Source organism: Callionymus lyra, chromosome 14, assembly GCF_982586985.1.
Source record: "Callionymus lyra chromosome 14, fCalLyr1.hap1.1, whole genome shotgun sequence".
Classification (NCBI taxonomy): domain Eukaryota; kingdom Metazoa; phylum Chordata; class Actinopteri; order Syngnathiformes; family Callionymidae; genus Callionymus; species Callionymus lyra.
In genome coordinates, this window is record NC_141831.1 from 15,888,791 (window position 1) to 15,915,476 (window position 26,686).

Sequence of the window (26,686 nt, forward strand, 5' to 3'; positions counted from 1 at the left end):
TGATATAGATTTTCTTTAGCGTCGTTCTTGCCGATAAAACGCGGCCGCAGACGTTGCAGAAGAACCACGGAGGTCACGCGGCGAACACACTTGTATAATGAATCGCCGGAGTTGTGAACTTATTGCACTTTTACTGCAGCCAAGTACAACTGAGCCCCGAGGTTTCACATTCATTAACAGCGTTCACCGGACACGACACACTCCCAGACTCCCAGCCGACTGCGAGCTCTAATTGTGTCCCCAAAAAGATTGACTTCTTTAAGTCTTAACCTCTTAATTGATATCCATTTGTCAATGGATCAAATACATCGTAAGAGTGCACCCTTTTCTTTTCAAATGTCTCCCATATTGTATTTTTATATTAAATTAATATAATTTCCATTCGTTTCATGTCGTGAGTCGGTGTCATCGCGTTTTATAATACACCAAGTGGGTTGTGTTTTAATGTGAGTCACAAGGTCAACTTTTATGTCTGGCAGATGCACAGCTTAGCTCAGATGAGTCATTTCAGTCGATTTTTTTTTAAAGGATAAACTATGACAATCTGCATAAAAAGCAGAGCATCTCACTTATAATTGCTGCAGTTAATGTTTCAGTAAATCTGCTCTAAAAAAATGAGTATAAAGGACGTAAAAACGATTTAAAGTTCATAGTCAAAGTTTGTCTTAATTAGAGCTAAAAAATTTGATAACAATTTTCTTCCAAGGCAGTGATCTATAAAATGACTTTACACTAAATCAGAATTGTTTGGTCCAAATATGTCCTTTTGTTACAATAATGGACATGGTCAACCGAGCAAACCCTCCTCTTTTTTAGGAAAGAAAACATTTATAACTGCATCTTTGACTTGATGATCATTAATGAATTCATTTGTTGCTATAGTTCAGGGTTCATTGTCCTTGTCTGTGTTTATTTCAGCATTAGTGAGAAGAATTCTTTGATGATTTACTCAGTACTAAAACACACGCAAACTAATTGCACACATGGGAACAAAGGTGGCCTTGTTAGCATACCAGCTCAAATCAATACGCAAGCTAGGTCGTAGAAGGAAAAATGTAAATGGTTCACCACGCACAATCCTTATTATGAGCTAAAAGATAGGGGGAACTATCTATTTTTGTGTGATTATATGCCAGTGCATACAGTGTGTGTAATTTTGCTCCTCTGGCTGCAGTGATTGTAGTGAGATGAAGAAACAACTTCACGTTGACACAATCCCTCAGTAGATTATTTAACTACATAGCATTTCAACTAGCAAACAACATAGTTTCTACAGATAAAAATTAAATACTAAATTGCCTAGGAAACAAAAGTAAAGATTGCAAAGTATTCCATGCCAGCTAGGACTTTGTCGAAACTGCAGTTTTGTTTGGCAGAGCAGTATTTTCACCCTCCATTTGTTTTATTTATAAAACTCATCAGTAGAAATGAGTTTAAAAACTGTGTTCCAAATTATTACGCAAATTATATTTTTCTCGGATTTTCCTAAATAGTCGATCCACGACAGTCATCATAATTTTCAAATCGTTAACTGTTATTTAATGAATTTGAATGTTATTGAACAAACCTCCAAACGATAACTGTATATTTTTTAAGACTTAAAAACTTAAAATGTACTGTTCCAAATTACTACGTACAACAGAGTTTTATAACATTTTATAGGTTGTTAAAAACTGAAAATGCTCTTTTGTTTAATTTGCAGCATAAGGAGGTCAAGGTTACTGAAATCAAAAGCTATTTCAATCAAAATCATCTTAACAGGTGAAGTTACATTTGAAAATAGGACCCCTTATGTGATAATAGCTTCACAATTCTGGCATTTGACCTTGTGAGTTCCATCCCCATGATTCTGCCCCAAAACATGACTCCGCCGGCGAATAGAAGGTTTACGAACAACTGCAAACCTCTGGAGGACCCGACACCTTGATGTTCGTGAGGCACAAACCAGAGGCACCAGCAGCTTCAAATATCTGTTTGATACTTTGTATTGGCATTTTAGCAGCTGCTCTCTTAATCCGATGTATTTGTCTGGAAGAAACCTTCCTCGTCTTACCTTCATCTGCAGGAACCTGTGTCTGCTCTGAGTCAGCCACAAAACTCTTAACAGTACGATGATCCTGCTTAAGTTTTCGTGAAATATGTAAGGTTTTCATACCTTCCCTAAGGCATTGAACTATTTCACGCTTTTCGGCAACAGATCCTTTTCCTTTCCCATGTTGCTTGGAATCAGTCATCTGCTTAATAATGTGGAACGCCCTTCATTAGTAGTTTTTCCATAATTTGGATCAACCGGCAAACTAGATCTGTTCTAGATCTCCCAAAAAAAACACTTCCGAGCTGTGTCTTTACACATTGTTAGAAATCCTTCAAAGGATTTGTGGATCCAGATTGTCATTACGACAGCATCAAAATAATATATTTTTTCTTAAAACTTTTTTCTCAACAAGCACATGTTGGGTTTTTTTTCTTCCATATACAGACGGCTCACATCCTTTGTAGAGCCAGTTAAATAAAAATCAAACAATGTTTCATCAAGATCCCGTTGCAACATTTGGATCGCTTCATTCTTTTGTGGAGTTTTTCTTTTCAATAACAAGTGAAAGCAATCTTGCTCAGAAGCTTCAATGAGATTATCTTTCGATCTGGATCCTCAAGAACAATAAATCAAGTGTAAAGGATTTATTTGAGTGTAGTGTCATATTTATTTGCTGAGGCGGGACTTCATATGAATCTAAGTATCTCATCATCGACGGTACGTTCTGATCCTGTCACATTCATCAGTGCATATACTTCCCTCCTCCTCCACATCAATTTCCTTACTCCGGTTTTCGGGGGGGAAAGCGGCAATCCGATGCTCCCGACGTCACTTTTGCTTTCAGTCGTGCATTTGATCCCTGTGCAAATTGCTTTCCTCTCAGATAAGTTACCTCGCTGACATGTAGATAGGGGGAACTTAAACTCCCAAGAGAGCGCTGGTGGAAACATTTTATTAGATCCGGTGGAGCTTTTCAGGCTACAATTCCCTCTATTGCTGCCACCCCCTCCCCGCTCCATCTTGTCTCAGGCAAGCTGATTCCAGTTCATTCTGCCTCTTCCCCTGACCCTTATTAATGATGCATCCTCTTATTTATGGCTCTCTATATTTGCTTTTCCCAGCCAGTGTGTTCCATTCTCTCACCAGTGTTTGCATTGAGCCACAGAACCGACATAAACAGACGAAGTATGAATATATTATAATGAAAAGTCTGTTCCAACAGGCCTGCAGCTGGACGATAATCTCGTCTCATTCGATAATTACTCGAGCACGTCTTCATCTGATGGTCGCTTGATTTCCAAATTTATGCAGCTTAATTGCACATATATGAATCAGTGGTTGAGCGATTGCCGCGCAGTTGGGACCGTGGGTGAGCCAAAAAAAAAGGAATCAACAAAGATACGTTTGGCTGTTAACAGTCGTCTAGGTTTTGATTTTGTTGCCCCTGGTGGACTGTGAGAGTAAAATCAGGACAGAAATGGTGTCAGAAGTGGGATTGAACCCAATTGTGAGTTCCTCCGGTGATTGAAAAGCTGCAGTATGATTATTTTACGAAGCAAAAATTGTGTCTTTTCGAAGAGGATCTTTCTTACCATCTATCAATTATTTAAAAAATTAATTTTAGAATTTCTATTTTATAAGAACTTGTGTTATTCATGAGTACTTTTTGTGATGACTTTTCAGGCAAAAAGCAGCAGAATCATTCATGAATAATCATTTATGCCAACAAAAAAATGAAGGTTAACATTTCAGTGTATTTGAATTTGAGTCCAAATAGACAGTCGCCACCTGGATTTATTAACTGTGAATATGTAACAATATAGGAAAAAAAAGAAAAGAAAAAAATCAATAATCAGAACCGGATTTTTTTTTTTTTTTTTTATTGGCCAAGAATAAATGACAATATACACTGTTTATTTTTTGTGTCTTTTAGGGGATTAGCGTTTTGGAATAATGAATAGAAATAAAATAAAAAATATATACATATAAATAAAACGGGATAAACTACAATAATATAAAATAAATATAACAAAATAGTGCAGAAACAGATTGTTTATATATATATAAACAACATATGAATATTTCTAAGTGATACAAAGTGCAGTATGAAAAAAAGTTATTGAAGATTAGAAGCATTTCACTGTTGTCGTTTTTTTTTTATAATAAAAAAGTTAAATTATTAATTCAATTCGTTTGGTGGAAGGATAGTCATCATCTTAAATTCATGTTTCAGTTGTTAAATTTAACTTGAGTCCTCATTCCTGTGAAAAATGCTTGAAGAGCTGAAAAGGTTTGGCATGAAAGCATTTTTTTTTGATGCCGCATGTTCACACAGACAAATCGGGAACGACGTAGAGTGCTCCCTTTTTTTGTCCTACTTATAAGAGGTGACATATATCGGCTAAACATTCTACATTTGCGTGTCTTTTCGAATAGAAAAGTCTGCGGAGATCGTTTAGCTGGAAAACATTTCATATAACGAAGACATCTCCACTAACTAAATGAAAAATAGCAGATAATATTGTATTCCCTATTTTTTGAAGAAGTATTTACACTTGTATATTTATGTATTTCCATTTATTTAGTATCTATGTATATTCATTACCATGTCCTTCTTTCTCTTTTTCCTTCCTTTTAATCTCCATATATATTTAATAGTGTTTTCCCAGACAAAAATGTTTATATTTTAAGATTTGTTGCCTACATTTCCACATTCATGCCTTTTGTAGAGACAGATGCAGTTAATGCTGCTAAGTGTTGAGGAAAACCATCTCAGCCGTTTCTTTTAAGCGTCTTCAAATGTCAGCTGTAAAAGCGATGATGTACACAAAAGTGCGATCTCATGAATCTCGGCACTGCAGTCGAGTTCACAGAGTTGAATAGGAATGCATTGAAGATCTGACCACCAGATACGTGCTGATCAATACCTGTCGGCGGTGAATGGCGATCCTGTAGCTCGTCTGTGATCCCTGACATCCGAACATACAATCTGAGGTTATCTTTTGTCCTCTTTCTTTTTGATAAGCCAGTGGAATAGACAGCGACTGCAACAGCAAATTCTCAAATGCAGAGTTTTCCTTACCATCCTGAGGGCTCAGCTCTGCGATATCGATCGATCCTTTGTGATTAAGGCTGCGCCGGTTTATTGCTGGCGCTCTAATGTTGAAAACTGTTAAACGTGGCGCTGGTGGTTATGTTGCTATTAACGTGAATCGGGCTGGTGACAGCTCATCAATATACTCGAAAAAACTCAATTTTCACTGCTTTTACAACCGTATTCTGTTACGACTGCAATATTGGAAGTGTAATCTGAGATGAGGAGAATCTATATGTAAAAGTCAATACTGTAGAATTGTGTAAACATGTGATAATACATTAAACATCTACTGTAATATCACCATATATAGTATTTTTCCCATCCATATTAAGTCCAGTGCTATGTACACAGTTTATCAAAAAGTCACACCGAGCCTTTTCCTTCACGCAAAATCCAATTGTCTACATTTCTTACCCCAGATCGAGAGCTTTTATATCTGAGGAAGTATACACTTTTACTGTTGGCTTGTTGTCATGGCAACAGGCATCAATTTTTTTTTTTCTTTTCCTCCTCAATAGCGTCTCAGCAGTTGCTCTGACTGATGTGTGGGATGGATGTGGTTGTTACCAGAACGATCAAGATTTGTTTCACCTGATACACCATAATATGAATCCACATTACACAAACTCACTTTGGGGATTTTGGAAAACCTTTTTATATATTTATATATATATTTGGGTATTTTATTCTCTCTTTTTTCAGGAATTGTGTCCAAAAACGTCTACGAAAATAGTGTTTGGTTCTGTCTTGATGGAACCAGTCAGGTGCATCTCAGCATTTACATACACCCCCTGATTTGAGTGGAAACTGAACTGGATGAACCGTTTAGAAGCTTCTGCCAATATCGCTAATAAACAGCTTGTACTGCTCTCACGATTGACCTGCTGGTAGATCATCGAAAAAATGTTGAACGAAAACTTGATGATGGCTTATGTTTCGAGCACCTAAACACCTACGGCTCTGTCCTTTTTTAACCTTACAGTTATTTCCTGTTCATGTAATATTTCCTCTGATCAAGTACTTTTATGTGTCTTTATGTACATGAATACAAATGTAAACCCAGTGAAAGATGGTTTCAACGCGATGAGATAGGAAATATTTAATTAGTCTCTTGGGTTAGAGTAAGTTGGTAAAACAGAGAAAACAAAAAGTGAGTATCTTGAGTAATGAGGGTCAAATAGTTTTTTTGTTCTTGCTGGTTTGAAGGGTTGGTATTAAGTTAATTACCCTGAATTTTCCAAGTGATTGAAACTCAATCTTCAGGTTTCTTGAAGGTCATTGGTTGAAATTCCATTAAATAATCATGTATACATTTAAAATATCGATTCTAGTCCCTTATCATGGGTTGCAGAGAGGTTGGATCCTCTCCCAGCTGCTTAGGGGGAGAGGCAGGGGACACTCCGGACAGTAGGAGTAACCCGGAGTCCTCACAGTATGTCCAGAGAGAACATACAAACAAAAATGACGCTGCAACTTGAGGCAGTAGTTCTACATACTATCCCACCATGTTTCATGAAACAGTTTCCCCATTTTTAAAGACCACTAGATGGCACTCTATGCTCCATGTAAGTGGTCTCCAACCTTTTTGCAACTATGAGTCACTCCAAGGGAAATGTGTGACCTGAAGAGCTATCTTTAGTTTTTTAGACACTTAGAAATTACTTTATATATATTATTATAGATGATAGATGATATTCCACTAATACACTGATTAAATTATTGATTCTTCAATAAAGTATAATTATATTGTATACAAGGTGAATGAAAAATACTTTTTGGAACCAGCCATTAGGCTACTTCTTGGGTGCTCCTCCGAAAGCTGATGCCCCCCACTCTATATTACACAACAATAGGACTCATGAACACAAAATTATTTTCACTGTCCACACTTTCCCTTTTACACACTTTCTGCACTAAGTCAATAGTAAAATTGCATTTTCATTTATGTTTAGGAAAACATTTTTTTTTCATGTTTGCACGACTGATGAAGATTGGTAGTCGGTGGAACCCTTCACTAACAATGGCAATGAATATAATTCCTAGTTCATTTTGAGACTAACAGCGCCACCTATTGAGCTCTTAACATGGCGGCAATGTGTCATGAAACCTCATCAACTTTCCTAATATGTTTTGTTTGTTGATACATTTTACATCATGGAATCTGACTGGAAAAAGTTTGCGACCCCAATGATCCAGTATACTCAAAGTGCCTTGTCAGAACAGTACTCTGTTCCTTGGCTCACACAATGTGACTCTACCACAGAGGTAGTAAGCCTAATTAAGCTAGAAATGGGACATATTTATAAGACCTTCGGTGCAATAGTGGTGTTGCCTTTTTATTCAACGTGGTGGAGCAGTGGTTGCAGCCTCATTGCAAGAAGATCAAAGGTTCAATTCCAGCCTGAGGCAATTTTTGAAATGCACCTGGATATTGTATATTTAGAGCTTGTTTAGAGTCGTCCCTGTGATTGTGAAAGGGGTTCAACTGGGTAGTCATTTATGATGATAACATAGAGTTTTTGAGAAAACAGTGGATATCTCGGCAATTTACTATTTAGATGGTAACCCCTTACGGTCTTACGTCAATAGCTACGACATCGTTCTATTGGGATTTTAGGCATTGCATGTTTTTGTAGTAATGTATCTGTGGCTCTATGAAAAGTGGATGAGCAGAAGAAAACAAGTAAATAAGGCAACAGGAACCTTCTTGTACTTCGCTCAAAGAAAAAGATGAAAAATGAATGGATGGGTAAAAAACTAACCCGCACAGCAACTCATTTATTTCGAGAGTTATCGACTTGATTGACCTCTGAGAAAAAACTTTTATTGTTTCTTTGTACTTGACCCGTCTTTTCGACTTCCTCCAGGTCACCATCTTGGTTGATGGGATTCTCACCACCACCGGCTACACGCAGGAAGACTACACCATGCTCGGCTCCGATGATCTTTTTTACATCGGAGGCAGCCACAACACGGCCGACCTGCCGGGGTCCCCGGTCAGCAACAACTTCATGGGCTGTCTGAAAGATGTGAGTACAGGCTTTGACCTCCATCATCGAGGGACGGAAACACAATCTGACCCTCTTCAGATCTCCCTGCTGGAGGAGGCATGCGTTCTGCATGTAGAAAATCATCTCTCGCGTTGAGATTGATTTTCCCGTTATCGGGTGTTTGAAGGAGAAACAATACAAGAATCTTGTACAGTATGTGCGTTTATAGATTCCTGTTCGGATCCCTCCGAGAATAAGACAATGAAACGTCATTCAGAAACTGTCTCTAAAAAGAAAAACAAAGGTTATATATACAATATATATTTCTGTGTATGTCTTAAAGTAAAGATGTCCACTTATTTCTATTCGAATCTTGTATAGTATGTGCGTTTATAGATTCCTGCTCGGATCCCTCCGGGAATAAGACAATGAAACGTCATTCAGAAACTGTCTCTGAAAAGAATAACAAAGGTTATATATACAATATATATTTCTGTGTATGTCTTAAAGTAAATATGTCCACTTATTTCTATTTACTTAGCTGACTGGTTGCACAACACAACCACATTAATAAGGAAAATAAATCCCACTAAGTAACCCTAAAAAAGACACACCTATGAAGTAAAAACCATTTCAGGTGACTATATTTTGAAGGTCATATAAATAATACTAAAAGTAATCAGTACATACTTTTGCATGTGTTTATTCATATACTACTAAGTAAGGACGATTTCCAGAATGTTTGCTGCTTTTTAATAAGTGGAAAGAGATGAAATTTCAAATTGTCAATATATACTCTATACCAGGGGTGTCAACGTTTTACAGGGGTGTCAAACTGGTCCAGAAAAGGGCCGAGACGGTGCAAGTTTTTGTTCCAACCAGTCAAGCACACATGAGTTAACCAATCAGGTGTCGGCTTAAACAAGCAACACCTGACTGACAATTAATTGATTACTGTCTTCAGACGCCTGATTGGTTCAACTTTATGTGCTTGACTGGTTGGAACAAAAACCTACACCACCCCGGCCCTTTACTGGACCGGTTTGACACATGTGGTTTAGACGTTTATACATGTGTAGTCGAAGCTTCTGACCGTTGTGTAACCGGTTACAAGGAGATTTATGATCATTCTATCGCAGTTGAAATTCAAAAATACTTTCTAATCCTATTTCATCAAAGTCCAAGGTCAAAAAGTTATCTAACAAAAACATATTCTTGTAGACTCACTTCAAGTAAGTACTAGATTAACGGCAAAATACAACAGATGCATCACAAAACTTAATTTTCTGTATTTTTACAAACAATTAGGCAGAGTAAAAATGCATTCATTTTCTCTTGTAGTAATTATGGTTGTTCTAACTGACATCAAACTGATTTGCTGTGTTCTAAATCCAAGTCAGAATGATTTTATACGACTTTGGTAAGCTCCACAGTAATACACCATTCATAACAAAAAAAAAGTATGTATTAATTAATTAATTTAATTGTTTTACTTACTCATTTTTCAAAGTCTTAAAACTTTATCGACAACACTATATCTGTGCATCCGTTAACCTTCTCTACGATACATCAACATTTCATAAAATGATTTCTTATAAAATCTATTCACCTCCGCTAACAACTAATAACACTCCAACATGAGTTCTATTTAGACGTTGGTTAGCACATCCAAACACTAACAGATGTGCGCATCTGAGTGTAGTAATACTTAATTTGAACGAGGCCTCCGTATGAGATTATTTCTATTTCGAGCATCACTGCTCAAACGCTCCTTTGCCATTTGTCTATTCACATCTTGGAAGACAGGTCGCCTGAGTCATTTTGAATTGTGTACCTTCCCAATTATCCTGCACCGTGAATAAGCTGATATGAAAAAGACATGTTTTATTTATGGACGGGTTATTGTCCTCACGCTGTTGCCAAATCCGCAACCTCCGCGTAGTAGGTGGTGAGGCAGCTCGCAGGGAGCTGAAATGTCAGTTGGAAGTCGAGGAAGGAGGAAGGCGGCCACGGGATGAGGATGAGAAATAAATGGTCAACCTTTGGAGTTCCTCCTGCTTTCACCACGCATTATGTCCTAGATGAAGATGGAAACATTACCCACTTAGAGCTGAATTATTTAAAAAGGTTGGGGCAAAAATGTGAGAGAATATTGAAATTTCTACTAAGAATATTACATCCATTTCCATTACATGGAAAATTATATTTTCTCCACTTTCCTCAATTCAATTCTTCATTCATTCATTCATTGTCTAACGCTTTATCCCTTACTGGGGTCGCGGGGAGACTGGAGCCTATCCCAGTATCATAGGGCGAGAGGCAGGGGACACACAAAGACAGACAACCATTCACACAAGCTCTCATACCTATGGACAATTTCCCAAAGTTCGCTGTATGTTTTTGGACTGTGGGAGGAAACCAGACTACCCGGAGTAAACCCACGCAACATGGGGAGAACATACAAACAATTAAATTCTTTAAAAAATTAATTAATATGATTGAATATGATTAGTTTTACTCTGCCTTATTTCTTTTTTAATATAATCTATTATTCTCAGTTTTTTTTAATGTTTCTATTTAAAAAATACAACAATCAAAAATAAAACACATTGAAAATGTAATGTTTTTAATTTTTTCGCTATTTTGTTTTAAATATTACTCTTTTATTTAACATATTTAACAGTCTCCCTAACGTTAATGTGTTGCTCAGTGTTCAACAAGCTTCGCTCTGATGTTGGCACATAAGATATTCACCTAAAGCATTATATTCGAGAGGCGAGCACAGTTGGTAGCTGTCAGCTGAGACAGAGCTGCAGAAAAATGAAAGATGGGCTGCTTCTCTATCTTTTGAAAAATAACTTCTGCATCATCTTGAGGAACAACTTTTTATTTATATCCCAGGATGGAAGATTATTGGAACTAACTTTCAACACTTGTTGCTTTACAAAAGAAAATATAAAGAGTTTATATTAAATGCACGAAAATACTTTTGAATTATAAGTGATGACTTTCCTAAAGATTGTATTTTTTGCTTCACGTCTTCAAAGGATCATAAGTGTGTCAGTTTATAAAGGTCGAAATAAAAATACAAATGTAAAATTTTACATTTTTATGCTTTTTATGCTTTTAAGTCTTTGAACCAAATTTGATTTATATTTAATTTTACAATTTTGTGGATTTAAGTTTTCACTTTAAAATGTAAAGACTTGTTTTGATTCATCTTAAATTTGTAATCTAAGCTGTATAATTGATAGCATTGATATGATTTTTTTAATTGACTCCTTAATTATCTGACAATTGTACAATTTATAGTTTAGATTATAAAGTGAAGATAAATAAAATAAAATTTAGAAATTTAGAAAATCCACAAACCATAAGAAAAATAAATATAAATCAAATTTGGTTCAAAGACATGCAGCGAAAAAATAGTGGAAAACGTGACCCAGACTTATTTTATTCCATCAACACACAGTTCATCACAATCATGTCACCAAATAATGTTCATGCAACCCTTAGTCGTCGTCTATAGAACATATATGACCTTTCAGGGCTGACGCAAAAGCCCACTTGTGCCAAAGAAAAAAAAAAAATTCAAGGTAATCTCAGAAGATGAAGAAAAGATGAAGTCGAAGCCTATTATCCTGCTGAAGTTACCATTATCAGCCCTCGGGCAAGTACATTGGCACTTTAAACCTTCCATCCAGTTATTTCAAAGAAAAGCATTTGCTAAATACCACGTAATGTAAAAGCCAGTCTTTTAGACGTTTGGTCCTTTACTCTTTCCACAGAATCGTCTCATTGTCCTTGATTAGGTTCCAAGAAATATCAACTGGGCAATTAATCTGATGCTTAAAAGCAGCCATCAGTTAGAATGAGAAGCAATACCAAGAAAAAACAAGTATTTTCTTGACTCTGAAAGGTGACAATTATTCACAACATTTCTGCCATAACTATCCTCAGATTACGATTTTTTGTTTTGTTTTTGATGCAGAAAATATCAACACGAGGAAATATTTGGAGCTTAAGATATACTGTAGCTGCTTATTATAATTATTTTAAGAAATAATAAAATAAAAATACCAAGGACGCTCCGCTGAACAACAGCAGTGATCCGAATTAGTATAAATTACTTGGAATGTTTTGTCTTTTCAGTGTTATCCCCCGGGTGGACCGCTTTTATTTTTTTTACCCCCATTTATTTTCAGCCAATTACAGCAACACTAAATAAACATCCAGCTCTGGAGTCCGATCAAATTTTAGGCAACGCTCGATCCCTGCTTCTAGTCGTAAGCAGCAGAGGAATTGATAAGAATTGATCATTTCACCGTGATTTTGTTTCCGCCAGATGGCTTCAGTTGTCTCCAGCGAGAATCTTCACATCTCGTTTTCAAAGAGCGTATTTATAGCAATCGTGGCAAGTTATTGGAAAGCGTTTCATGCATGACACGTGAGGCGGTGGAAAAGAAAGCCGACAACTGAACGTATACTTTAGCTGATTATGGTTTGAATATGACTATAATGACTGATGTCAGAGTTGAAATCACTGAAATACGGGTTTAAGTTTTGCAATTGATAATAAAACAGTTTTAAGAAAATGTTGGTAAATTGTTTTGTAAAATAAATTCGGACAATTTTGTTAACTTGACTGTGGATTTATATAATTTAAATTTAAAATGCTAAAAAAAAAGTATTAAGATCGGCAATTTATATAAAAATATTTAAAGGAAAGGTTGAATAAAGGTTGAATTTTGGAGAATAAAAACAGGACAATATATAAACTTTGATTTATTGACTTGTTTTCAAGCATTTAATGGGATTTAATAGTTTTCATATTGCAAGGTTTATTTAGTTTCGTTTTTTGAGTGATTGAATTAAAAAAAAATCGAAAGTTTCCAAATTAATGATTTTTCTTACACATATTAAAGTTGAATTTATAATTTCAATGATTAAAAAGCAATTATTCAAAATGGAATATTTTTCAATTCATTGCCTTTTAAATTGAATATAAAATGTGAAAATATCTATATATAATTTAAATAACATATCCAATTTTTTACATTGACTTTAAAAGGCAAAAAAGTAAAATAAATATTTGAAAATTTGATTTATTAGAATGAGAGCATCAGACTCAATGAGTAAAAAAAAAAGAAAACAAATTACAGTTATTTAAAAAATCCCAAATTCGATTTAATGACTCAATAAACTATAATAACTGTTTCAATAAACATCATTGTACAGGATATGTGGACAATGGTTTTAATTTGACTGTAGATAATATAATTAAATTTGAAATGCTAAAAAAGTATTTAACTATATAGATAAATGAGGTGTGGAAAGGGTGAATACTATTGAAGTGGTAGTTTCAGTTCAAAAATATAAACAAAAATCTCCGTACAGGAAATGTGGAAAAAGGCGTATAATCCGACTGTAGATCTATAATAAAAATTATATAAATTAGAGGCTAAAAATGTATCTAACTCTATTGATAAACTAAAGGGGCTTTTCTATGTTTTAAAAAAATATATAAATATTATTGACGTGGTAGTTTTACTTCAAGAACCATGAAATATAATGTAAGTTCTAAAGGACGAAGATTGTAGGGGCTGTGATGAATCACCCGGGACAAGATAGTACATGTTAGAGGTGTCGAGAGGAGACCATCAGGTTCATCAGATACATGGAAATAATGGCGTCTCCCCAGAAAAAACACCTCGTCGTGAACAAGATGAATTTCTCTTTGTGGCGTCCTTACGACTCCTGCTATATGTCATCGCCTTGAAAATAAAAAAAAAGCGAGTGTCGAGCGAAGAATCTGTACTTCAAGCTCTCGTCAAAACCAGACCATTATGTTGTGTGGCTCACAAAAGAACAGTAGGCTGCGTCAGAAGACATGTAAGGATATTTATTTTTGTATTCCGAGCTAAAACATCCATTGTTGACCTTTCAAAAACAAAAAAAAACAAAAAATAGTCCTCTGGGTCGTGCATTTCCGTGAGCGCCGGCGGTGATGAACAATGGCTGTCCATAAGTGCTAATGTGCTACTTCCACTTTGTATGAGTGAAGGTCCCCCCATTTACAAAATTGCCTATTACACCCGTTTCACCTTCATCAGTTTCACCATCTGATTTTGCTGCTTAATTAGTCACAGTGAGGCAGAGCGAGGTGTGATATTGGCTCCCATTTCCATTCCGCCCCACAGTTAGTCTGGTGTGCAGTGTGGTGTGTCGCCTCACACTGCGACCGGCTGCAGACGGATGTGACGGATAACAGAGGGCTCCAGGTGACTTACAACTGATGCAGAATGAGACAAGGAGGGCTGCGCCCTGACTTGCATAGCAATGAAGGCACAACACCAGATAAAGGGAACACAAAGGAATTCACAAGCAGCCCCATTATAATGTGATTTCTTTTTTTCTGCCTGTCGGGATTTGGACTTTTTTATATTTTGTCAACGCTTTAATAACAGGAATGTAAATTGAAACATATATTATTTTTCATTTCCTTGTCCAGTTTGAAAGCTACAAACACATTTGTTCACATCTTTTGGGGATTTATACACACACACACAAATTCAGGAATGCCCAATTATTTTTAGAAAGGTAAGATGATGGGTCTCTTCAGAGGCAGTTGCAAAGGTGGGAATACATTTGAGAAAGAATAGAAAGCAAGGTTTCATTAAGTTGTTTTGGAATTGTTATTTCTGGATATTGCCTAAAAAGTGATGTGTTAATACTTTCTTTAAGGAGGATGTTTCTAAGAATTATAAGGGAATTACAGCAAAATAAAAACATGAAAAAAACAACACATTAAGAAAATAAAGCTGCTTATTTGGATAATTTTTATTTAACAAATATTTTGTCCCTACATATTATTTTATCTATATAATCCAATAGCCTTTTAATATGGAAGTAATTCCATTGGAATTTGAATGGTTGAATTTAAAAGAAATTAGTTTAATTGTTTTGCTATTATTTCATTGTTTTTGAACAATTTAATTCAATTGTTTCTATATGGAAAGGTTTGTTTTGTTTTATTTTTAGAGTAATTTAATTAAAAAATGTAGGATTTTTCTTGCACATAGTAAAGTTTGATATTATGATTTCAATGATTACATTTTTTAAATTAAAAATGGTGTATATTTCATGAATTCTTAGCGTTTTAAATTCGATATACAGTTTTAAAATAGAATTGGCACCATTATAACACATTATCATTAAATTTAAAATGCTACAAATTAAAAAAATTGTATTTAGAAAATTAATTTTGAAATTATTGGAATTAGATTATCAAACTCTATGTGTAAAAAAAAAAACATGTTGGCAATATTACTAAAGTTTTCACATTTAATTTTAAATGCTGCAAATTATAAAAATTAGGATTTTGGGATAAAACATTTTTTTATTGGAATTACTGTTGGTGTAAAAATCAATTCAATTTTACTTTGGAAAAAAGTATATATTTATATTTATTTTATTTTATATTTATATAATTTAATTAAATATTTTGTATAATGAAATGTATTGTCTTAAAAAATGCTGAAATATATATATGTAAATTTGGTTTCCAGTTCGGTACAGCAAGTTTCATAAAAACAAGAACAAGAACAAAGTGCAAGGCATGACAAAGTGCAAATATAAAGAACAAGGATCGAAAGGATCCTGCCACCAAACTCGGAATTATACAGCCCAATATCATGAGGAATGAATGAGTCCCTGAGTCTATTAGTGTTGCATAGACTAAAGCAACAACAACAAAAATAGATGACTTTCAGAATTGTAAACAGAACGTAGATTAAGAATATATATATATATATATAGTTGTGGTGATTATTGTCGAGCATTTTTACCTCTTTTTTGTTCTGAAAATTAAAATGACACCTCGGAGATATAATATATATATATTATATCTCCGAGGTGTCGTATATATATATATTATATCTCCGAGGTGTCATATATATATATATATTATATCTCCGAGGTGTCATTTTAATTTTCAGAACAAAAAAGAGGTAAAAATGCTCGACAATAATCACCACAACTTGTTAAAGTAAAAACAGTGTGTGCCTCTTTAAGCTACATAATTGATAATGCATATGATTTATTTCCTGGTGTCTTCCACTTGATGGTTGTGTGTTAGAAAGCATGAATTAAAGCCGGCAGTGAAGCAAGACGATGAATCTAATTATTTGAAAACAGTCAGGCTACATTGAGAGAGCATGAAAGGTTCCACTCGCTCGCCTCGCTCTCTGCATGGAGTCACAGTTTGAGACGGAAAAACACTTTCTGTGAGACAAAAGCGCTATCTTATGAATGCACGGAGAAGCATAAAAACTGATGGCTCCTCGACGTATACTTGACGTGCACTTGACACAGTTCCGAGTGTGTAATCCTCAGGACATTTCTCACTCTGTGTGAAAGGAAAGATTGGTTCAGCGTCGTGCCCTTGTGATGCGGCGGTGTCACACCGACGCCTGGTGTTTATTGATGAGTGATATTTTACCTTCGCTGTCATCTCACTGTGACATCTCTGTCGTTGATCAGGTGGTCTACAAGAATAATGAGTTTAGACTGGAGCTGTCTCGCCTGGCTGAGCAGAGAGACCCCAGGATAAGTATCCATGGCGACCTGGTGTTCAGCTGCAAGAACGTGGAGGCTCTGGAGCCGGTCACCTTCGACACACCGTCTGCCTACCTGACACTGCCGAGGTGGAACACCAAGAAGACCGGAGCCATATCGTTTGATTTCCGAACCGTTGAACCCAGCGGCCTGTTGCTGTTTAGCCACGGTAGTCTGCAGGGGGCTCAGCCTGATAAGAAGCCCAGGGCTGACTATTTTGCCCTTGAGCTGCTGGACGGATTCCTCTACCTGGTCATGGACATGGGTTCTGGAAGCATCAAAATGAAGGCCAGCAATAAGAGGCTGGACGACGGCAATTGGTGCCATGTGGACTTCCAGAGGAAAGGCCGAAATGGTAACCTTGATATTTGAGAAAATCACTGCAACAATATTAAAATAACTGACAGCATAATTCAGTTATAAATGACCTTAAAATAACTAAAAACAATAAGATGTTATAGGTTGTGTAGAGCAGTGGTTCACAACCACTTGTCCTGGTCTGTGAGGCATTTCTCAGTCAAGACAACTGGAAATATAACACTGTCAACTAGTAGTACAACATAATATAACATAATATACAATACATCTTGAACAAATCATTATTATTTATTTTATTATTATTAAATATATTTGCAACATAACAGACAGGATTCAGTCCATTCAAACAGCACACATTTATTATTTTATTTACATGGTTTTTGTTTCGTTTTTTTGGAATGAATTAGCGGCTTATTCTTAATGGGAAGAAATTGGTCCGGATATTTGTAAATTAAGTTCGAACTGAAGGTTTACATCTGACACCTTTTTAATGCTTCATTAATCAGGGCTTAAATGTATTGAAAATGATGAATATTAAATCTTTCACTATCAAAATACATTTAAAAATATTATATTAAAAATCGAATTACATTGACCCTTTTGTTCTAACGTATTCATGATCTATTATTAGTTAAACTGGCAGATACGGGCAACTTCCGGTTTAGCAAACTTTTAAGACACTTATTTAATTGGTTTTAAGAGGAGAGATTTTAATCAGTACGAATAAAACCTTCCTCTCTAAATTACAGTAAATGTTTTATTATTTATTTTAAAGTATTCATGGTTTATTGTTGTTTAAACTAATACAACACTGACATATATCATATAAACTTCTACTTCTACTTCTGAGAGCCTTTATTTTGCACGAGTTATTCCGGTTTGGCGAAACTTTTAGGAGAAATTTTAACCAGAACGAGTAAAAAGTTTCTCCTTTCAAATGGCGACGCAGGTATATAAGAAGACCAACATTTCAGGAAATATGTCGATTTTTATTGTTCTCGTCTTGACTTGACTGTATGGTGTTTAAGGCGTTGCAAGTGTCAAATACATGCTAGCTTTACAGTGGATTTACGTTTCAAACCTTAGCAACGCCACAGGTGACCATTTATTCCATTGTTATATCAAACACGTCAGTATTACAGTATTTACAGGTCAAAGTGTTTTGTCAGTATTTGTACAGTTTTCAAATGTAAATGTCACAGTAAAGCTTTATTTTGTTAATAACTACCTTCAACTGACAGCTCTTAATAGCCATAATTCACATGGCGGTTCTTTTCAATCGACACTCTAAGAATATATTCCATAAATTGTCAATCTTGGAAAACACACCATTCAAATGTTCTATATGGACCTCTGACTATGGTTGTCCCTCCACAGGAAGTGACATTATTATTTCTGCTCCTGTTTAATGCAGAGTTTCAATGAAGTCCACTCACAGTTTGTGCTCACTTCACACAGCCCACTCACACCTGTCTCCGTTTTCTCTAACAAGTACGAGTTGACTCACTGTTAATGCTTCCCTGCAGGCTTTATTTCCGTGAACAGCCAGAGCATCCCTTTCTCCGCTAATGAAGGCAGCGAGATCCTTGACCTGGACGGGGACATGTATCTCGGAGGTCTGCCGGACGACCGCCAAGCACTCGTGCTGCCCCCAGAGGTGTGGACCGCCTCCCTGGGCCTCGGCTACGTGGGCTGCGTTCGGGATCTCTTCATAGACGGCCAGAGCCGGAACCTGTGGAGGCTGGCCGAGGTCCAGAGTGCGGTCGGTGTCAGCAGCTTCTGCACCAGGGAGACTCACGTCAGGTGCAGCAGGGAAACCTGTGCCAACGGGGGATTGTGCAGGGAAGGTTGGAACCGTCACATTTGTGACTGTAATGGAACCGGCTACCTCGGGCCGAGCTGTGAGAAGGGTGAGTGGTTCCGCGCTTTTCACACATGCCGGCCAAATGTTTTATTAAGAGAATTGAAAGTGTTTCTTTTGGTTAAAATATTGAAACCTACTCATGATTATACTGAGTTTTTTGTCATCAATTTTGAGTCACTAGAACAGGATCTCTTTCTAAAACATAGGGTGGTTAGAAAATATCGATTTGACGATGTATCGCAATATTCTTTTCCACGGTACTGCATCAATATTTTCCAGCACTGTATCGATTTTCAAATCATAGCTTTCGGTGACCAGGATTCTTTTATCGTTTATAGTTTAATAAAGTGCGTCTAAAATAAAAAAAATAAAATTCACAATTAACATGTTAATATTCAATTGCCACTTGTCATTGCGTCCTTTGCATCAAGCAAATCCTTAAATGTGTCAGTCATGATTGTATCTTTATTCACATGCCCTGGTTTTATAACATGTCACTGAAACCTCGAAAACTTTAGCTTTTATTTTTTTTTAATATTTTTTCTTTATGGTTTTTATTTAAGTAAAGTGTTGATAAAATAAATTAATGTTAACGTTTTATTCACAAATAACATATTCACAGTGCTTGTTCATTTCTGTGTTGCAATTCAACTTCTGCCCACTAGATGGAGCAGTCATTACGTTTTTTGCAGCGACAAAAAAATCCTGTGACATCCCAGCGATAACTGAGGATGAGAGGATACTGTAGCTTTTAAAGCTGATATTTGGACCTATTTTGGTTTCAAAACAAATGAAAACAGTAGAGTCAAGTACTCCACAATACTAAACATATATCCTTGTTCCTACAGTATCACAATATGTGCTATTGTTGCCTGGAGAGTATTGAGTATTGACATATTCTTGCTTATACAAACCATTTCTAAGAAATAAGCTCAGTAAAAGGTACTGTTAGTGAACCTTCAGTTAATGAAACATGATTGAATGACCACCTCCTTCACCATTTCTCTTGGAAAAAATGCTATTTTTAAAAAGAAGTTACTGTGTTATTATTCAAAACATGAACATGAAACCATGTGACAACCCGCTCCTGATTGAGTGGAACCAATCTGAGGTTTGCTTTGTCCTCCCAGCAGTAAATATATGTTTTGCTTGATTGTTGTTCTGGACAAGTATGACATTACCGCTCACATAAGTAAATGAAAAAGACTGTTACATACCAGTGAATATTCATTTGTATACAACAAGTACAAAGAAAAACACCTAATGTATTTTTTTTTTTTTAAAGTAGTTTAAAATAAGGAAAAGATTTTGAACTACAATGATTTTTCACAAATTATGTTTTGTAAACTTCACATTGAACATGTTTTTTTTTCATGTTTTAATACTATTTATTCTCAATTAATTAATTTATTATTATACAAAACCTGTTATGTAGAAGGAGTTTTGGAAAATAGCGATACACTTAAATATCGCAATATTTAAGAGTATTGATATTTTATAGATATTAAACAGCATTGAAAACATGCAATTGTTGAAAGTGTTTGTCAATTTTTGTGTTGCCAAATAAACCTCTGGATGTATTCATTACGTCCTCTATGCCAAAGAACAATGAAATCCTGCAAGAGCCCAGTAACGACTGAGGACGAGAGGATACAGTCGACTCCAGCAGCTTCTGAATCTGATGTTTGGAGATATTTTGGCTTTCATTTATAATAATTAAACCGGTGGAATAATTCCAAGATATTTAGTGTCCCCTAAAACTGTTTTCTAAATTATGAAAGTGAATCGAAATATACTGTATCGAATAGTCTTGTCGGAATATTGTATTGCTACATCCGTGCATGTAAAATGGTTTGTCTGAAATTGTTGTGCCTTAAATTTGAGCTGCATAATAATTACTTATTCCTCTTAAACCTCCTAATTTTTCCAAAAAGAAAGATAAATACAGTAGAATAAAGCCACAAAAGTACTCCTCAAAGTATAACAACCAACAGTTTTAAAATGTTTTTTATTTATTTTATTGACTGTGTGTATTGACAAGAATTCTCAGATATCAAATTACATATAAAAAATAAAAAAAACGTTAATGTGCAATATATTGTGATACTGTAGAATATTTCTAGTACGCAGTCAAATATGCCTAAACACCAGCCTTAAAAACTCCTGGAGTCGACGGTATCCTCTCATCCTCAGTCATCACCAGGATCTTAAAGCTGGAAGATTTATGCGACACATCATTTAACAAACATAGTGAATATTTGCATGTTAATTGAAAATGTAAAAAAAGAAAAATTGAATAGTTTTGTTTTGTACACATAAGAATCAAATACATTAAGATACACCAATAAGATATGATTTGAAAAACCCCAAATTTAAAAAGTGATACAAAATGTTGCAAATATTAAGTGTATGGATATTTTCTTAGAGGGTTCAGTGACACATTTAAAACCAGGGAAGGGAATGAAGATACAATATGTATTTCAGTGTCTAAATATATTAAAAAAAAAAGGTTTTATTTCCCATTTAGCTTCCATTTTATCTCATTAAGATTGTTAATGATAATCTTCGCGTCATGAAATCCTTTTATTTGCTGCTGTGATGTTGACACATTATTAATTTGGCATATCTTATCTCATGCTAATACAGTAAACGGGCTAATAGCATCTCGCGTTGCAAATGAGATACTTTGAATCGACTCGCAAGCAAACACCGAAACCCCAGCAACGCCACAGTGCAGGTTAACAATGTGTGTAATATTTGTCTTCCTTGTACAAGCGATTGGAAGCCGATCCATTAATGAAACGTCACAAGGTGGCAGAGGTTTCATTAGTTCATCGGCTTGAATCCGTGCAGATGGTTTTCTCATCACGGAGAAATTACACAGATGTATTGGCAGCTAATAAGTGTGGGATAGTATTAAATCCTTGCTTGTGTTGTGCTCTAAAGCCTTCTATATTGCAGCAGTTAGATGTTGTGTGGACATGCCCTGGGCTTTTTCTGCCATCTGCTGTAGCTGAAGGGAACTGCAGTCTGGATGCTCAAGAGTGCAGTTTAGAAATACTCTCTGTCTATAGATGTTTTTTTAACGTCTGCTCTCTCTGGACTCCTGTCAGATGCCACCACGGTGAGCTACGACGGCAGCATGTATCTGAAGGTGCAGCTGCCGAGGACGTTCCACACGGAGGCCGAGGACGTGTCCCTGCGCTTCATGTCCCAGAGGGCTTTCGGCCTGCTGATGGCCACCACGTCCCAGCAGTCGGCCGACACCCTGCGTCTGGAGCTGGACGGAGGCCGAGTCAAGCTCACTGTCAACCTGGGTAAAAAAAAAAAAGCTGCTGCTGTGGCGAACGCGGGCGAAACTAAATTAACCACCTGACTCTGTCTCAGGATCCCTTTGTTCTCATCTTCATACACGAGCTTCTACGCGACGATACCGTCACCACGGTTGCTTGATCACTTTAATACAAGATGAAAGGAGGGTTAATAGGAGGAGATGGTTTTAGATATTGATGCAAAATTTCAACACTAAGCCACAATTTCATTAATCAACAAAGAACATTTTGGTAAATTTTTTACTTTCATTTTAAAATGTTTAATTACATTTTTTAAGCCTAGTAGTGTAATGTAATATAAATAGTAATTGTACAAATATTTATTTTAAATAGTGACAAATTATTTCAGTTTAACTTAAAATGTGCCCAAGCCCATAAAATAAATATAGTTTAAGAGGGTAGCTAAGATACAGCTATGAATTAACTTATATGTATATATTATTTTTATTCTACTATTCTACTATCTAAAAATTGTATTTTATTATTATTTTTTAATAACTTTTATTTTTTATTTATCTTATATATATTCCTATTGTTGTTGTTTTTTTGTTTTTAATATATATTTTAATATTTGTACTGTATTTCTTATTATAATCTGTATGTTTGTTTTTGTAATTAAGTAAGTAAAGTAAGTAATTATTTATTGAGCGCTTTTCCAGACCAGGGTCACAAAGCGCTTAAACAATCAAAACAATACTCAATAAAAACGATTGTATTTTTTGTGAAGTGCTGTGACAACTTAAATTTCCCGATTATAAGAAAAAATAAGGGTATATTGATTGATTGATTATTTGTCATACATTGGCTGAATTTGGGTAGTCACAGCAGTTCACAAAAAAACATTTAACTTAAGTAAACATTATATTAAGACAAACAGTTCACAAATTAATAAAAATAATAATATAAAATATAATATAAATGCATAACATTAAAAACAAAAATAGAATAATGATAATTGAATAATAATAAAATCATCAAATGAACACAATTATAAATAGAATAATGACAAATATATCAACAAACAATTAACAGAAGTAAAAGTACACACACTACAAATATACTAAAATGGGGGGAGATCCTAATTTAATATATTTATATATATATTATTTTGTAATTACATAATCTGTTTGGTAACACCAGTTAGAAAAGGTTTGTTTTAGGTAAGCGAAGCTTGAATTAACGGTCAGTCATGAAGAAAACTGCTAATTAAGTTGCGAATGTTAAATTAAACGAGAGGGAAGCTATAAATGGGAGGATTAGGGGAAGAAATTGAAGGTGTTGATAGCTTTTAATTAAGCAACTGTGGTGTCTAGGTATGTCTGTCCTCGCATCACCCTCTTCAGCTCTCTCTCTTTTCTCGGTCATTCTCTCTCTTTCAGTTCACCCTCTGGTCAGGCCCCGTCTGACCATCTCTGCTCTTTCAGCCCTTCAATGGCCTCGTCTGCAGTTCAAGGAGAAGGCAGGCAGAGACCAGATCTATCATGACTCGCTCAGATATTACCACTTAAACTGCTCGTGCTAAGGATGGAACCAATGTAGTCTCCCATCCCTGCACATTTACTGGCCTGTCCAGTTTAGCGCCGCTCCACTGGGCACAAAGTGCCAGTGATGGACACACACACACACACAGACACACACACACACACACTGGTCTCTGGCTGTCTGCTTCCACTGCTCTGTGATGGTTGACAGCTTGAGAGCACGCCGCAGCCACATGACTTGCACTCAATATTCATGACTTCTCAGTCGCATTAATGCAACATATTCAAACATGCTGTTTAAAAAAAATACATTTTAAGTAAAATATGGCCTATTAGAAGTTGCCAAAATGCTAACAAAGCATTTTTCTTTTTCTTTTTTTTTTTCCTCTGAGTGTAAGTTTCGTTTGTGGCTGCAGGTCGTGCAAATTGCCACGTTCCTCTTTGTTTAATGTGCTAAAATGCATTACCGAGTGACCCCAGGAGCAGACAAGAGGCTTTCAGCTAAAACTATTCTTACTCCCGTTTCTGAGTGGAGGTGCTTCACTGCAATTAAATATAGAAACTGTCCCATATAGAACACTTTGCATCACAAATGCCATTTCTTTCTGACTGAAATGGCCTTTTTTTTCTCTAAATAACATGTCTTTTTATCGACTTTTACTACATATAAAACATGACAAATATGAACAATAGTATTTATATTACAGTTATGTATTGCATTTTGTTATTTGTAAGTCAATTATATATTAAAAATGGCACAACCAGAGCTTCAATGTTTCCTTTTAAATTAGTGCAAATATATACCCTTCGGAGCCACGAGAGAAAAGTATTAAAAAAAAGTTGTGGACTCGAGTTAAATATTCCTAAAAATATAATTTTATTGTATTTTATATTCATTTTTATTTTGTTTTAAGTCTCATATATATATATATTGTTTCTCCTAGTTAAAAACAAAAACCTTATATTCATGTTAAGAGACCAGTAATGAATTATAGAAAAAAATATATTTTATTTTAGTTTCTACATGATCTTTGACTTCATGAGGGCCACGTAAATACAGTCGTAGGGCCACATGTGATCCCTGTGTTGCACTTTTCCCCTCGTCTGCTTTAAATACCAGACACAATTAGAGGTTAACCGGAGTCGATAAATGATCAAAACAACGTTTTCTTCATGACAATGAGAAGAACATGGATGTCAAGTCTGCTGATACAAAATGTTAGTTGACATACAAAAGCTGCCAATTCTCAGAAGAAAGTGCGGCACCTCTACTATTACTGCAAATACAAGCCTTATTGATCCCCGCTTTGATTGCGACTACTCATGTTTCCAACTGTGTCAGACTCACACTGAGCTTTTGCTTCCTCTCCGTAATGCTGCGAGCACAACAGGGGAGGAAAGTGGCGGTTTCGACTCTCTGCGCTGTCCCCGGATGGTGGGCTCTGAAAAGCACTGAACTGTCTGCAGAAATTACCTTGAAGGATGTGAAATATTCTCCTCTTTTGTGCTGTTTTTTTCTTTTAATCTCACCATCTCACTCTCTCTCTCACCAGATTGTATCAGGATAGACTGTAATCTCAGTAAGTGTCTCCTCACATTATATACTGTCTAGTGACTTACATGTGATAGTATCGTATACCTTCTGTAGCCTTATCTCCAAGAAAAATGAATGGATTCATTCTTTTATCGCTTCCTGTCCTGATCAAGCACAATATTACAGAGATTAGAACAAGCGGTCGAGTATAATACATGCTTCTGAGACCCGGGAATTTGTTTAAAAATGAATTTATTTCTGCTTTGTGTATCAGGATCAACACAATCGTTTCATCTCTGCAGCATGATGCCGCAGCTTTAAAATAACAAATTGATTTTTCTTTGCTCGGAGGTGGCTGCCTCTGTTCAGATGAATTAGTAACCTGAAACCCTCCGTAGATTTGTAGATGTGAAATTAATTTATAGGAGAGTTTCTCAAGATAATCTGCTCATTCGAAATCGTCTGATTATAATTAATGAGCGACTCTTTGTTCCGACACGATGAGTCACAAAACAATGATATCCACTTTAATGCAGCTTTATTAAGTTAAACAGATTCAAGTTTTTTTTTCTTTTTCATAGATAAAATTAATTTGATTTCAGTAAAACAATCTCTGAGGAAACATAAAATACTGTTTTAATCAAAGTTTAATAAATATATATATATATATATACATATATATATATATATATGCATATATATATGCTATAACGCTTAAGTTGAAGCTGTCAGCTCATTTTATATCCCCTGTGTTGCTTTTTTAAATCTTTTATTTTAACACAAACGCGCCAGTGGAGTCGAGAGCTGGCTAAACAAGCAGGTGACAGGGGTTAAATGGCTTAGTAGGAAGTCATGACTGCCCTTTAGCAAAACTCTGGCGCCGCGTTGTTGGAGATGGACTAACATTAAGGTCAAATATTGGCAAATAAAAAGTGTAAAAACGCTGCTTCTGCTCTCATGGTAAGTTTTGCGAGAATGTTTCTGAGTGTGAATGCTTGGTCTGTAATATTGGTTATAGAAGATGACATGAAGAAAAACAAATGTTTATTTTTCAATATTGTCATGTTACATACATGAGTGGTAAACTTTAAATACGTCTTTATTCATCACGAAAATAGTATTTCTTGTGAGAAAATCATGGATCACTCTTGTAAACCCTTTACAGAGTCAGTTAAATGTCATGGAAAATAAGCTTTTACCCAGCCAATCCTGTTATGATGTTAAATAGGTCAAACTCAGCTGGAGAACTTGAGAACATTCTTTTGCTCTTAATACACTATAATAAGCTGTTGGACCAACATCAGTAACAACTGGTTTTCACTGCAAATTAACCCTTATTTTCTTTTAAACAATTCTATATTCAATCATATTTAAAGCAGAAACGTTGATCGTGTTTTCTCCAGGAGAGGGCGCTGTGTA

General features: G+C 35.5%; 1 protein-coding gene across 5 annotated transcripts in view; it reads left to right on the forward strand.

Moving 5' to 3' along the window:
- The window catches only part of nrxn2a (neurexin 2a), a 185,836-nt gene that overhangs the window by 78,892 nt on the left and 80,258 nt on the right, over positions 1-26,686 (forward strand). For 4 of the 5 annotated variants that reach the window (XM_087807851.1, XM_087807854.1, XM_087807855.1 and 1 more), the window contains 5 exons: positions 8,000-8,161; positions 16,664-17,093; positions 18,583-18,966; positions 22,034-22,237; positions 25,287-25,313. In XM_087807851.1, coding sequence (XP_087663977.1) covers positions 8,000-8,161; positions 16,664-17,093; positions 18,583-18,966; positions 22,034-22,237; positions 25,287-25,313 — 1,207 coding nt within the window. The remainder of the gene's footprint in view (positions 1-7,999; positions 8,162-16,663; positions 17,094-18,582; positions 18,967-22,033; positions 22,238-25,286; positions 25,314-26,686) is intronic. The other variant, XM_087807853.1, reaches the window with a different exon arrangement.